Source organism: Rhinoderma darwinii, chromosome 7 (genome assembly GCF_050947455.1).
Source record: "Rhinoderma darwinii isolate aRhiDar2 chromosome 7, aRhiDar2.hap1, whole genome shotgun sequence".
NCBI classification, from domain to species: domain Eukaryota; kingdom Metazoa; phylum Chordata; class Amphibia; order Anura; family Rhinodermatidae; genus Rhinoderma; species Rhinoderma darwinii.
In genome coordinates, this window is record NC_134693.1 from 127,294,596 (window position 1) to 127,311,022 (window position 16,427).

A 16,427-nucleotide genomic window follows, 5' to 3' on the forward strand; every position below is an offset into this window, starting at 1 on the left:
TTACCCAGGGTTAGGCAGATTTGCAGTTGTCCTCCTGGATTATTGCTTGGCAATCGCCCAGGCACATTCTGTCTGATATTTTATTATTCAAAAACCTACAAGAGACAGCAGTGACATCAGACGTCATGATTACCGGTGAGAGTTTCCACTGGTAATCACTGGAGTTTCCCTTTAATGTGTTTTTTGAGACTAGTCTGGAGATATTTTCCAGTTTGGTTCATAGTACTTGTCAAAATATGCCAAAGATGTCCGTGTAGACCTAGAAAATCACAAGACCAATGATTTGCTTGTTTTGTCATTCTTAGGCTTTGTTCGCATCTGCGTCAGGGCTCCATTCCGACGTTCCATCTGAGCTTTCCGTCGGAACAGACGGTTTCCGTTTCCATCACCATTGATTTCAATGGTGACGGATCCAGTGCCAATGGTTTCCGTTTGTCTCAGTTGTGCAAGGGTTACGTCGTTTTGACAGACTCAATAGCGTAGTTAGGGCTCTTGTTCCGACGGAATGCTCAGACGGAACGTCAGAACGGAGCCCTAGCGCAGATGTGAACAAAGCCTAAATGTCACTTTCATCATGTCTCAAAGTGGACATTAGAACTCGTATTCTCTGTGCCCTGGGAGGAGCTATCTCCTTTACTCACTGTCGCCCCCTGGTGAGAGAAGTCCTTTATATAACCTGCAAAGAAGAGTGACAACCGGTCTGTGTACGTTTGTTGAGATTCCTTGTTACCTTAGCTGCTCTAGTAAATTGATACAAATACGAAGAATTCAGCTAATGCTTCCTAGAAAAATCAAGAAGCGCAGACTTCAGGGAAGATGACATTTACATGGCAGTGTTTACCTCAGAAAGTTTTCTCATTCCTAAATTTGACTAGCTCCTCGAGGTTTATAAACTTTTTCCTTGCTGCTTAATGTGCATTTGGATTCTATTCTTGTCTGTAAAGCCAAGAGGTCAGTTTATAATGTAACAATCAGCAGATAAAAAGAGCAAGTAAAGATTTTACAAATAAATCAACGTCAAATGAGCAATTACCGCAACTTTATATGACACATTGATTTTTATGTGTTATTTTTATTGGCTAGGAGACAAACTATCACATTCCCCTTATCTATCCAAAACTGGGCTGAGCTAGAGCAGAACTTATACTGAAAGACTCCTGTACTGAAATACTGATGATGGTGCCAGACAAGGGGGATTACTAACAGCAGCCCGCTTTTAACAATTTATTTTTTGCTAAGAAGTACCCCAATCATAAGCTGATCACAGGGTGTCCCTCTAGCAATCAACTGTAATCTGTGACACAAGTGTTCTATTTCCCTGCAGCGCCACCACAGGCGAAAACTAAGCATTACACAGGTCTCAATTAAATCAATGGGCTGTTCATGTAATGGATGTCTTAGGTCCTCCAGAGTTAGAAATGCTCTTTGAAACTTTTCTAGCTAATATATGAGGATATTGAATGGGGAACTCCAATCTATTAACTCATTATTCTATTTAAACCAGACAACCCCTTTTAAGCTGGTTACTACTGATTAGTATCCGAGATAAGGGAAGTTTTAGCAACCAGACCTGTTAAGATCAGCTGTTTGCCGCTGCTGTCATCCCTGGAGGAAATAGTTGGCCACACCAGCCCTGCAGGGGAAATGTAGTATTACTTGGCATACATTCAGATAAATTCTGGAGCTGGCATAGATTTCCGTTAAAATGAATGCCCGTTTCTGGTTTAAATTATACCTGCCCCTTAAACTAAGCTCCACCCACACTCTGGTAAAAAAGTTGTGAGCATCTCAAATGTTGCAAAAGTAAAATAGTTTTGCACAAATTGCGACTCTTGAGCTTTTACTACGTGGAACAATTGTTAAATTCCTCCTTGTATGTAGGCTTTTTTTGCATTAATGGAGGTGGTTTTCATTCCAAAACAATGAATTATGGTGGTACAGGTCTATATATAGACAAGATCACTACATGTTATAACTCTAGCCTTGGACTTTGGACATTCTTGACCTCTACTAGCATCGTCCCTGGTTGTTGATCTGTGTATGGCCAAGATAAGAGGTTTTTGCATGACTTAAAAGCGCTTGACCTTAAAAATATTTCTTTAATGAACTTGTATCTAGAACAGAAGAATGAAAAAGTTTAAGATTCAAACAATTCCTTAATGAATAAACTCTGAGACTGTATCTGACAACTCTTTTCCCGCTCCCTAGAATATTTCTAGCCCATTTCTGAAGTGACCATGGCCCCTGTTGATATCATATAAAAGGTCACACAACCAAGTGGAATATCACATCTACAAGGAAGTGCACACCAAGGAGGCACTCTACAGGGCCCACAACGATGGGGGGGGGGGGGGGATACGTTTAACCCCCCTTGCTCTGGGCAGCAGAGGGCTTCCCCAATCCATAATTATGGCAACGCTAGTAAAAAAGTGAAGGGGAAAAGACTAGTGGGGTCAGGCTGCCCTTCTCTCCAACAACGGATGGAGCAGGGGGGCTTCTTAGCCTGGTGTGGTGTGATGGCATGAACCAGTAACAGCATGGGGGGTCCATTTTTGTATTTATTATGAGCTTCTTTGGTTTATGCACATCGCTTTCCATCTGGGTGCAAATAAATTAACTACTAAGAAGAGAAGATAAACAATAGTTGCTGCAATAAAGGTGCAGAAACAACAAAAGTATATTCTTAATACTGATAATATAACGAAAAATGTTTAAATAAGTTATTCCATTCCATAAGGTCACCCCCAGCCCTAAAAAAAAAGCTTTATCTCTAATGCAGGTTCCTCCATCCCCCACGATCAACTAATACATCGGGGAAGCTGCAGACCAACACATTTTACCCTCATTTATTTTATCAATGCCTTATAGCACCCAGATCCATAGTCACTTACCTTCCCCTACACAGCAATGAGGGGCCACTGAGCAATCTTAGGCTATGGTCACACGGTAGATTTTGCTCGGCGGGTCCCGTCACAAAATCGGCCGCAGAGTTATTCCTGCCGTCGCCAGGAATATTCCTACCCACATTCACTTTAATGGGAGGTGATCGGGCAGGACACTTCTTTTGTACTATAGATGAAAAATCAGCTAATGGGAAAAAGAAGAATCCGCCTCCCATTGAAATGAATGGGAGGTGGAATTTTGCGGCATCAAGGCCTTAAACTTTTAAATGTATTGAGGCAATTTTTCTAATACTGGCGTACCCAATGGTCAGACTTTTTGCAATGGCAGCAAGGTTGTCCGTGATCTTGTTTTTCAGTTGAATGTTACGTAGCGGTAATTGTGGGACTTTACAGGACTTGCACGCAACAAAATGTCACTGTATAGACCTAGCGCAAATATCGCGTTTAGACTGAACGCTATTTTTTTCAATTACTCCAAAAAACTGGGGTAATTGCATTGATACCCTTTATGGCAATGAAAAATAGGTAATTTCGTATTTCTACAATGCTGATTCTATCCTCATATGAATATGTAACAGGAATAATTCCTGCAATGTGAATGGGCATTTAGCAGTAGGGAAAGAAGCGTTGACTTTCTTACATCTTTCCTTGGGTTAAATTCAATGGAGTGAATATTGAGAACTTCCTAGTGCAAATGTTTACATGAGCACAAGATCTCCACAGGAGGCTGCTAGGCTCTTAAATCCTATTTAATTTCTGCCTCCCTATTTCCACTGAATGGAGCTCATCCTGCATATTCTGAGACAGCGGGAACGGAACATTTCTTTCTTAACGCTCATGCAGATAATATTTGGATTCATTTTTTAATATAAAAATCAATTAATGCGTTTAGTAACTAATTAGCGCGTCCACTCATTCAGAGTCTTTAGATAAATAGTGTTCATGATACATAAAAAAAAAAAGGAAAGAAAAATATTTCTTCCAGAAACAGTGCCACACCTGTCCATGGGTTGTGTCTGGTATTGCAGTTCAGTTCTATCAAAGGGAATAGAACTGAGCTGCAATACGACACATAACTTTTGGACAGAAAATCGATGGCCTAGCTTCAGAATAGGCCATCAATAATTGATCCGTGGGGGTCCGACTCTCAGCACCCCTTCTGATCTGCTGTTTTAATGAAGCAGGGGTGCTTGTGCGAGCACTGCTTCCCCTTCGTCTGTCGCGCTGCTCAATACTGTCAAATATTGACGCACTTTTAGCGGCGGTTCACAGTATTACAGCCTTCTCCGATTCACTTTCATGGAAGAAGGTTGTAATACTGTTGCAGTGTTTTGACACCAAGAATAGTGCCTCAAACTGTGTTATAATTGTTATCAAAAACCTCAGTCCCCCCCTCGACAGAATCGGACACAAGGCCAATGTGAACAGAGCCTAAAGCTGTCTATGTAAGAACTGATTTTACAGATCGGGACAGTAATCTGGCCGACCATTGGTTCTAGTAGGAGGAAATGTAAAAAAATTCCAATGAGTAGAGGAACTTACTAAAGTACCATTTTTTCCCACCATGTTGGAATGATCCATCCCCTTTACAGCTATTCACCCCTTGATAAGCAGGTCGGAGTTTAGACAGATGTCTCACCAACTATTGGTAACTGTGGGATATCCGCACATCTATGGTTTTCCAAAAAGATTTACTGCCGGTGGAAGAGGAGAGTTGGAAAGAGCAGATCTCATAACATTCAACCAAACACAAGGAAGCGCAAATTGAAAAATGACCGAATTAGTTGGATTGGTATGTGCCCAAATCTACACCAATAAAAAAACACAACTTTATGGCAGTTTAATCTCTTACCTACTCGTATGGATATAAAGAGATTGAAATCTTATTGATCATTGTTGGCTAAATTGTAATATACAATTAAAAAATGATGAGCTCCATTTGTTTACGTGCAGACTGCAGAGACATCCATCCTTCCATGACAGAATGAGAACCCAAAATATCTTTGAGATACCCTTTAAGGTCAATACCTCTAGTTATGGTTTAAGAAAACAAAAAGAGCGCACCAAGGTCAATGTGACAGGTTTATTTGGGGTCTCTGGTTCCAGCTTTTGCACTACTCATGTTAAAATCCAAAAAGTTTCTGAGTGTCAAGCTTTACTTATTTGCCAAGTGATATTGGAAATCTACTTGCTCGTCAAGGTTAAAGTACATGTGGGGGAGGGAGGCTGTCAGTAGACTGAGATCATAGCTCTGTATCATATCTTGAGATGTTCTTCACTTCTCTCTTCCGCCTCGCAGTATGTTGAGTCTTCTGAAGAGCATCGCTATTGTATTCTACTACCTATATTGTTCTAAAGTCTTCAGTTCATTATACTGAATATTAAACTATGTCCAACATACTGTCAACCTGACTCTTTACCAAATTCATTTTAAGGTCGTTATACACATTAGAGTCAGGTCAACAAAACAAAAAAATGATTCATAGTGGCATCAACCATAAATTAGACCGAAAGAGTTGACCAAAAATTAGACCACCCATAGTGGATCTTACTGGTTGAGTCTACTGTCCCTCCCCAACACCATTGACATAAGTGGTGCCTTTATACAGATTTACGTGACGCTTGGCTATGCTAAACCTGCATGTTAATAATGGGATCAGGGGGGTTATTTGCCTGCCAAAAAATATTTCAGAAGACAATTAACATAAAAGTATAGGTCGGATCATCATACATGTAAAGATTTTGTCAGTTCCAATTCTATGATCTCTAGCTACAATACCTGTCATATGTAGGTGATGGGATACATTACTGGGTTACACACATAGGACAAGACCAGTTAAAGGGGAATTCCACACCCATAATTGTTTTTTAAAATCCTCTAACTTTGCAATAAACTTAATTTTAAAATTCTTCTCTGGTTCCCTGGTATCCGATGCATCAACTAGTCCGAAAACATGTGTTGTCCATAGTCACATCATATCACATCGGCCAATGGCTGTGACATTACTATGGATGCCACCAAATGATGTGGTTTTCTGACATTACTATGGGCAACACATCATTGTGTCCTAGTTGTCGCAGTAGAGTCGGGAGGCACCAGGGCATGATTTTAAAGGTATATTGCAGTTTATTATTTTGGAAGGTCTTGCAGGTTATGGGGCTTTTTAAAAAATACTTGTACACCCAGTATACCCTTTTTAATAAAACTGATATCCCCAAAAATTCAAGGACCCTACAAAAACATGCATGAGCTCCAAACTGGTACTGTGCATCAATGTAACTTTTTAATTGGACTATACATAGTACTGGACCAGGAACTTAACAAAAATGAATGATTATATTAATTATCACCATCATCCTAACGTAGTTCTCTATTTGCAAACTATATACGTCCTTTAAAGTAATTTTCAAGAAAGAATTATTTCTATCTACCAGACAGCACATACATCCCAGTTTATTAAAATGCAAACCAGTTAAGGTGGAATTGTTAAAAATACATAATCGCCTTTTAATGTCAATTTAGTCTAGATTTCAAAACAATTATTATCCTATGTATCTCTTATATGAAAATAATAGTAAAAAAAAATAATCTAGTTTTAGATATCTTTTAATCGCACTTAAAAAAAAAAAAAATTCCGGCTCCCTTAAATGAAACTCCAGTAATATAGACTCCACCTACCAAACAAATGACAACAACAGCCCAGTGTAGAGCCAGACTAAGAAGCAGTCTAGCGTTGGACTGGGCTTCGGGTCCCTGCTTTCGGGATTTGCTGGAAAAGCTAAAGCCCATGGAAATTATTGATCTGCTCCTGTACTACGTTTCCTTACAAGATGACAAGATTCCCAATGTGTTTTGTGTTTAAAGGGATCCCAGCATTTTACTCAACGTCTGCTGGTAAGTATTCTTGACTAGGATGGATGACTGATTGCCCAATTTTAAGGGTTACGTTAGCCAGCCTGGCACACAAAGATTTTCAGATACGACATAAATCTGGCCATCGACGTGATTTAATCATCTATGTACCTTACAGTGAATTATCATTTACATCTCAACAGATTATGATTAATGTTCATTTCAAATCTCAAAACATGTTTGATAAATGTTCCCAGGGCTTCACTAGATCATATACGGTCATTTCATTACCGTGGATTTTCACTATCACTATAGTCATTACCCTGAGATCACGTAACAATTATCTTTGGAAGTATCGGATAGTGCAAACAACACAGTAACATTGTAACTTTACTTCAGTAATGTTGTAAATATTTGTATTATTGCTTTTTTTAATAATAATAATTATTATTATTATTTATTATTGCATTAGTACAGTATTACAAAACAACCGTCTCCCAACAGCTACATTGCAACAAATAAGTAATTCTGGAAACTTTTTAGGAAAGCTACAAACTTGTATGAGGTTTGCAAATCATTAGCATTCACAGGGCACAGCAGCTCCACCTTAAAAGTACCCAGTGCCCAGAAGTCTGCAAACTCCAATGTATTCTATGCAGCAGACACTGGGACCCCCCCCCCCCAGTACCTCCCCCCCACACCACTATGAGTGTCCAGCCCCGTTTCCTCTCCTATCAGCATGACGTCACCAATCCCAGTTCTCCCTGTGAGGGTACTAGTCCCTTGGCCAGCACTGTGTGAATGTGCATGCCCCCAGTGACACCAGCAAGGAAAGAATCCCCATGCTATAAACTCCTAAACTGATACCCTGACTGCAAGCAGAGCCTCTCAGGATGCCACTTGTTACTTTTTGGCATCATTTGCAATTAGTTTTGCACAATCAATATACATTTTACCTGAATTTTATAGATGGTATTGTAAAATAAAACATAAATAATTGTACAAAATAATGCAATGAAAATTGTAGCAAGCTTGACTTTTGTGTGTGCGCGCGCGCACATACACACACGCACACACACACACACACACACACACACACACACACGCACGCACGCACGCACGCACGCACACACATACACAAACACACACACATATATATATATATATATATATATATATATATCAGAGCTGAACTTTCTTTTGTACAATAAGTTTTTGACAAATTCAGGTATTTATATAAATATATAAAATTATATATATTTTTTGCACTGTGTGCCCCATTGTCATATATTGCATCTCCACATATAATGATTCAATTACAGAAGACTCACCATTCCTGAGCACAGGCTGATGACTGCAATATGCTCTGTCCTTGTATTCACATGTCCAGTGTAGAAGCAATGCCCAAAGTCAGTGTCATGATTGTAATAATCAGTCATGTTCTGCTCAGGTTTCCCATAGAGACTCACAGTTAACACTGGTGCAATAAATCCAGAATCGACACTAAGGTTAAAAAAGAATTTCTTTCCAAAAGCTGAGAGTCTATAATGAGTAGTAGCATTGGCCCAGGGGTCAGGGTCTGCAGAGGGGTTGACATTTCTTTTTTTCCTTTTGAAGTGCATATTGTTGGGATAAACTTCTCCAAACTCATTCACTCTTGTAGGAGTCACTATCTCATAGTCACCCAGACTCTGTAAGAGCTTAGCTGCAACAAAAGTCAACACAAGTCTCAGTTATAGTAACATTGTCATTATAGTAACATAGTAACAAAATACAATCTAAATCATAACCAAGGACATTCAAACCAATGAAAAATAATGAACATTGCTACTATGTAACAATACTAGGACTCCCATTCATGCACATTGCACTCTAGTGCTCATACAGTTGTAGTTACCTTGCCTTGGGTGAAGTTTGGGTCCTGCTGCTGGTGTTACATTCAAGATGTCTTGTAGTAATATAAGTAATCCCAGTAGCCAAAAGGCAAGATGCATGTTTGTCATGGGAAGCAGCAGCAGATTTTTTTTTTTTGCTGAGGCTCCCTCCTGCTTTGCACAAAAAAAAATTCCAAAATTTCCTATATTGCAGTTCCTAGATTTGATAAGTGTCCCTGAAGTGTGCACTATTCTCCACCATAGAGGAGTAAGTTCTTAGAAATCCTCCTTCATGTAGCAGGACCACCAGGCAATCCAGCATAGTGAGTGCACAGGGGAGAGCAGGCTTGGAGGATTTGGTGTCTCCTACTACTTTGAGTGAATGCTAGATTGCTGAGAATACAGCAGAGATGTGGGGGGAGGCTGAACTGCTAGTGGGCTGGGACATGCAAATATATAAATGTATCACCACTGACATCCAGCTACACTATTATACAGCTGTGAGCTCAAATACCACTCTGTCTCTTTGCCAGCGCAGTCAATTCTGTTATAGTGAAATGTAAGTGGCATTTTGCAGAATAACTCTCATTCCATCTAATGAATGGTTTACCAGGGTGCCAGCAAAAAAAAGTTTGGGAATTTGGGAATTGTCATTGTAGTTTGCAGAACATTTTGCTTTTGATATCTGCAGTGTTTCCTAAAAATAACTATACTGACAGCTGTAGTGTATAACACTTTATGTACAAAAAAGTTCTGAGTGAAGTTTGACCTTGGGAGTCACCTTAAAGAATGTAATATAAAATAGCTTGAATGACAATTCCATAATCTACTATTGTGATAAGAAATGTTTCCTTGGCTATGGGAGTGTTTTGATAATATATTTCCAGGCTGCATCAGGCAGAGTACAAGTTGTTTTACAACAGCCTGCAGTCTGAAGGCATTGAACAGATTGCATGATGACATTGTCTGGTTTAGAAAACCCATTTTAAAATACCCTATTAGGGAATGTGGAGTTGAAAGAGGGGAGGGGGTGCTCCATTCAAGACCCGCATCTCTTATCCAGCGGCTACAAAGTGTCTCTCGCTCTGGAGGACCGGTCATTTCACAGAGTCCATTGATTTCAATGGGCACCTTGTAATGCCTCACTTTTACTGTGGTAGCACTGCAGGGGAGCTGAGCACTTGCAGCTGGGTTCCCCCACAGATTACAATGCCAGGGGTCCCAGCAGTGGAATACCCTGTGATTATCTTGTCTTCACTCTTCTAACAAAAACGAATTGTCCAAAGCGGACAACCTCTTTAAAGAGTACCTGTCGCCTCTCCAGACATGTCACTTTTATTAAATACTTGTATTACCCACTAAATCTAAATTCTGAAGCATCTTTACTTAGAACTCCACATTGTGCCATTCCTCTGTTATTCCTCCCAGAAATTTATGACTAAATTGACAACTGGGTGTTACCATTTCCCTTGTTAAAGGGGCATGTCCCTACACATTCTCACTCTGTCAGCACTGATTGGACATTGTAAGTCTGTGTAGGGACACACCCCCAACTGGTAACACCCAGTTGTCAATTTATTCATACATTTCTAGGAGGAATAAATGAGGAACCCTACAACGTAGAGTTCTAAGAAAAGATGTTCCAGAATTGTTATTAAACAGGGAATACAAGTATTTACTAAAACAGACATGTCAGGAGAGGTGGCAGGTCCTCTTTAAACAAGCGCTTGATAGGTTTGCAGAGCCGCTGTATGGCAGGCTGCTTATTATTATAAAATAAACCTACCGCAGATGAATGTTTCCCATAATAGCGGTGTGTTAGGAAATTGTTGTTTAAGCAAATATGACTTCAAATGTGAAACTTCCCTTTAAAGGGTAACTAAACTTTAAAAAAACCTGACATGTCATAGTGACAGGTCAGAAATTTTGATCGGTGAGGGTCCGAGCACTAAGACCCCCACCGATTGCTAAAACGAAGAGGCTTTTCTCGGAAAGCCGAGCAAGTAGTGTATGGACTCATAGAAAGTCTATCAGCCCGTACACCACTTCCTCGTCTTTCCGAGAAAAGCCGATCAGAAACGAGCGCTTCTGCTGCTTCCTTTTAACGATTGGTGTGGGTCTTAGTGCTCGGACCCCCACCGATCAAAACTTCTGACATGTCACTATGACATGTCAGAAGTTTTTTTGAAAGTTTAGTTACACTTTAAACAGAATTCAATCTTTTTTTGCATTACTGTAGTGACAAGAGGGGCTGATATTTAGACCGGAGAAAGATAACAACCACTTCCATGCTGCGGGAGGTGTCAGGAGCTGTCAAAGGATTCCATATTTTTAAGGATTGCATTGAGTTGCTCAATGTTTGTGATTTCATGCAGCCGGGGAAGCAGCAACTACTGTTTACTGCAACCTCTGCACAGATCAGCAACGTTGTATAGTGCCATATAGTACAGTAATCTTTGGCTGCACCATGCAATTACGTCCACCATATGAAGTGATAACATATGTTCTTATCTTGTGTGTATGGACTAGGCAGCGTATCCTCATAAAGCTTTTATCTGATAACAGGTTGCCACAAAGAGCGTTACTGATTTGTATGGCGGGAGTGAGGCTGTGTTCACATCAGTGTTGCTTTCCGTTGAGGGCATCGGGGGAACCCCTAACGGAAAGGCAAACGGAAACCTTAGCTTTTGTTTGCATCACCATTGATCTCAATGGTGAAGTAAAATGTACTAATGGTTTCCGCTTGTCACCGTTGCGACAGGGTTCCGTTGTTTTAAAGGAATCAATAGCGCAGTCGACTACGGTATATGATTCAACAGAAAGCAACGCTCATGTGAACAGGCCCTCAGCTTTCCACCCCGTCACCATCTTCTTCTGTTCCTATATTGGTCCATTGTTCATGTAGTTATGTGCGCATTCGAGGAAGTTAAAGGGAAACTTAAGAAAGTTCCTTTGTACTTAATCATTAAAGAGAATGTCCACCCTTGAACACCATTATGTTTTAATCTAAATAGTTCGAAAATTCTGACCTCATTCATTTATTAAAGGGGTTGTCCAGGCATTTTATATTGATTGCCTATCCTTAGGATGTGGCCGCGGCGTTTGCCGTCGCAGCCTTTTCCCAGTTAGACAGGCACAGCGCCGTACACTTCCATAGAGGTTGTGCCTGGGTTTACAGTTCCACGGATGTGTACAGCGCTTTGTCTGGTAAATGCTGCGGCTCCTTCAGTCAGCTGATCGGAGGGTGTGTCAGGAGTTGGACCACCCCAAATCTGATAATAATGACCAATCCTAAGGATAGGCCTTCAATATAAAATGCCCAGGGAACCCCTTTAGTAAATCTTTATTGCATTCTGAGCTCAATTTTATGATACTGTACTCCAAAGACATAGAGGAAAAGTCATAGAAAAGTTGCAAATGGCTCAAAATGGCAACTTTTCAGCTGTGAAAAATGGAAGAGACTGGCATAAATTGTAGCGGAAATCTACGCCAGCTCCAGATTTCACTCATATGAAACGCCAGTCTTAATAATTTCCCCCCATAGACTTGAACTTTAAAGAGGCTCTGTCACCAGATTTTGCAACCCCTATCTGCTATTGCAGCAGATAGGCGCTGCAATGTAGATTACAGTAACGTTTTTATTTTTAAAAAACGAGCATTTTTGGCCAAGTTATGACCATTTTTGTAATTATGCAAATGAGGCTTGCAAAAGTCCAAGTGGGTGTGTTTAAAAGTAAAAGTCCAAGTGGGTGTGTATTATGTGCGTACATCGGGGCGTTTTTAATACTTTTACTAGCTGGGCGCTGTGAAGAGAAGTAACATCCTCTTCTCTTCAGAACGCCCAGCTTGTGACAGTGCAGATCTGTGACGTCACTCACAGGTCCTGCATCGTGACGGCCACATCGGCACCAGAGGCTACAGTTGATTCTGCATCAGCGTTTGCAGGTAAGTCGATCTTACCTGCAAACGCTGATGCTGCTGCAGAATCAACTGTAGCCTCTGCTGCCGATGTGGCCGTCACGATGCAGGACCTGTGAGTGACGTCACAGATCTGCACTGTCACAAGCTGGGCGTTCTGAAGAGAAGAGGATGTTACTTCTCTTCACAGCGCCCAGCTAGTAAAAGTATTAAAAACGCCCCGATGTACGCACATAATACACACCCACTTGGACTTTTACTTTTAAACACACCCACTTGGACTTTTGCAAGCCTCATTTGCATAATTACAAAAATGGTCATAACTTGGCCAAAAATGCTCGTTTTTTTAAAAATAAAAACGTTACTGTAATCTACATTGCAGCGCCGATCTGCTGCAATAGCAGATAGGGGTTGCAAAATCTGGTGACAGAGCCTCTTTAAAATTCATGCTGCCTGCAGCCACCACCACAAGGGGGAGCTTAGGAGCTTACTACATACTGTTAATACATTGTACACAACCATAAGACAGTTTACAGTAACCTCCTAAGCTCCCCCTAGTGGTTGCTACACGCAGGTAGGATTTTATCATTTCACTCGCTGTATATGCCGGTGATTTGGAGATCTTTATCAGAAAAATGGAGCTCCCACCGGTATAAAGATCTATAAAGAAATTGATCAGCACAGAATATTGGAACTATATATGACATTGTGCTAAAAGGTGGAGATTTAAGCTCAGCAGCCAGAGGTGAGCATATAGGATCCACATATTCTTGTGGAAACCATCGTGGTCACCCTCTTTTTTGCTCCACCACCAGAACTTCAGCTACTTGTATTTTTCAGAGGAAGTACTCTAACATATGGGGAACCAGTAGAAGAGTGCAAAGAAATGTGGAGCAGTTACCCATAACAACCAAAATTTTATTTTTTGTATAATGAAAAGTGATAAAATTTTTCAATATACTTTCTGTATAAATTCCTAATGGGTTTCAAGATCTCTGCTTGCTGTCATATAGTTGGAACATCACAATTTGCTTCTAGTGAATACAAATCTGTCCTGGTCATGTGATGGACACACCGAAGACAGAGCTCTCATACACATACTATAACTGTACTGTACGTGTGCGTCCATCACCAGGACAGATGTCTTATCCACTGGAAAAAAACATTAAAGATTCACATTGAGTAACAGCAAGCAGAGATCTTGCAAAATATTGCCATTTTATACAGAAAGTATATTGGAAAGTTGCATAAATTGTAATTATAAAAAGAAAAATATTTATTTGCTGAAACTGGACAATCCCTATTAAATCTTCTGTAAAGCATCCGTGTGTGCAAAAAAGTCACAGTAACCAAAGCAGAGGAAATTTATACATAAAAGATGAACTAGTGTAATAATTATGAGTCTAAATAATAAAGAGGATGCAATGTAATATAAGAAGAAGACTTAAAACTGATCAATACTGAATGTACTGCAATATTCATGGATAACTTGGGAGAATCGCTCATTACATTAGGTGGAATATTGGAAAGTATTAGGCCCTGTTCACACTGAGTATTTTGCAGGCAGAAAAAATGGCACTTTCTTGCCACGGTTTTCGTGACATTTTTCGCCCGCGCCCATTGAGCTTCGCAGTCCCATTGATTTTAATGGAAGGTCAAAGATGGAACCGCGGGAAGAAAGAGCATGTCACTTTTCTTTCCCACTAGCTGAAATCAATGGGAGGCGGTTTCGGACGTTTTTATGGTGCTGACTGCGGCGCGGTTTCCACATCAAAATCAGCGCCAAAATCTCAGTGTGAACAGGGCCTTATAAGTTCATAAACTCCTTTTCAAACTAATGACTTCTCCTCCCTGCAATGAAGCAGTTTTAATTCTGCTCTTTTTGTCTGCGTTTAATTATGTCAGGCCTAAATTTATACTCTCAGCACTACGGGCCTATATTTATCTACATGTCAAACATATGAAATTAAAGCATCTGTAGCGTTACTGCAATGTTTTACATAATGATCATTTGCATGATTCATTTCACTATCTGAACACAAGAGCTTATATAGCAGAATATGGTATTAAAGGCAATGTATCACCTATATTATTATTTGTTTTCCTAATTAAAACCAGATAGTAAAACAGATTATTTTTTTCTAATCTGTTTTTATTTTTTGATTGTGGATTTTTTTTTCTATTTTCTGTACATGATTATGGGGGCAGACATCTTGCCTGAGATGCTGTTAACAGCATTTGGAGAGATGCTTTACAGCAGTCACATGGACCATAGGAACCTGTGAACAGGAGGGGACCCATTGATTTCTAAGGGAGGAGGGGAGCTGTGAACATCACCTATTGTCAATAGTGGATCCTGTATTATGCATATAGAGGTGTTACCTATCATTGTAATCCTGCCTGTGATGATAATGAGATGACTTCTGAGAAGTGATCTCTACAGAACAGGAAGGATCAGTCTGTTATGAACGGAGGATCCTGTGTTATCTATATAGAGGTGTTACCTGTCAGTGTAATCCTGCCTGTGATGATCATGGGATGACTGCTGAGAAGTGATCATTACAGAACAGGAAGTGTCAGTCTATTATAAATGGTGGATCCTGTGTTATATAGGTGCTGACATCAACATATTTTTTTTAAGACAGAAAGCTGTCAGGTAAGGTGAACAGTGGACATCAGGGATTTTGGGCACAAAACTACTAGAAACTAAGCAATTAATGGCAAGATCAATATGAAAACCAAGGACTGAGGCACAGACCACTAAAGACTATGACACAAAATCACTGGACATCAGATACTAAGGCATTAAATCTGTAGGCAACAAAGAATAGGGCACTATACCACTGAACACCACATAGTAGAGTACTAAATCACTGGACCCCAAAGACTAGGGCCCCAAACCACTAAACCAGGAAATATGACTCTAAACCACTGGATCTCAGAACTAGGGAACAAAATTATTGTACACCAGAGACTTGGGCACTGAACCACCAGACCCTAAACACTAGGGAGTTATAACTCTGGACACCAAAGAGTAGGGCACTTAGTCTCTGGACAAATGAATCTTAGACACTTAACCACTGGACACCAGGTCCTTATGACCACTTCATTTATATCCATGTATCTCTTACAACATAACTCTTTGTGTAATCTGCTTCCGGCAAAAAGTTTAGAAAGAATGTCAAACAGTATTTTTGATGCAAATGCTTTGAAAGTGGCACTGGATCCACCATTATGTATACTCTCTATAAGGGACTAGTGTGTTAATATTTCAGCTGTGGCCTTAGGCAGCAGAGTGGCCCCATAGTCAGTCACCCAGATAAAGCCTAATTTATAGTAATAGGGACACCTGTCCACTGCTTATTATTAAATTTTATTAGCCATACTAGACCATGGCTGTATGCTGTAGTCTCAACTAATGTCATTTACAGAAGTTTTACACTTGTGGATCTCCAATGGAATTTCTGTAATTGTATAATACATTTGCAATGACATCTTGCAATATAATTTAATAAGCCAAATTCCATCATGGTCATATGCAATTCCTTCATAGCTTAACCATATATCAGTGGTCTTCAAACTGTGGCCCTCCAGCTGTTGCAAAACTCCATCTCTCAGGATGCCTTGGAAACTGTAGGCTTTCAGGACATGCTGAGAGTTGTAGTTTTGCAACAGGTGAAAAGCCACAGGTCTCCACTGCTAGATACTTGATCTACATATATTGTATATGTACTATATAGGTTATTCTGTTGATATGGCTTCAGCGATCGTTTTGGTGTCGGGGTGGTGGGAATTGGATGACTTGGACATCTTGGTGGAAGGGGGGACATTTCCTAATTGCACTTGATTTAATTTGATCATATTAATAACTACTTTGGT

General features: G+C 40.1%; 1 protein-coding gene across 2 annotated transcripts in view; it reads right to left on the bottom strand.

Annotated features, from left to right (window-relative positions):
• ADAMTS9 (ADAM metallopeptidase with thrombospondin type 1 motif 9) overlaps positions 1–8,987 on the bottom strand; it is a 186,253-nt gene extending 177,266 nt beyond the window's left edge. The window contains exons 1-2 of one of the 2 annotated variants that reach the window (XM_075833996.1): positions 8,654–8,987; positions 8,088–8,461 (exon numbers count right to left, since the gene is read on the bottom strand). In XM_075833996.1, coding sequence (XP_075690111.1) covers positions 8,088–8,461; positions 8,654–8,759 — 480 coding nt within the window. In that variant the 5' untranslated portion in view covers positions 8,760–8,987. Of the gene's footprint in view, positions 1–8,087; positions 8,462–8,653 lie in introns of those variants that run through there. The other variant, XM_075833993.1, reaches the window with a different exon arrangement.
• Between the last annotated feature and the right edge of the window lie 7,440 nt (positions 8,988–16,427).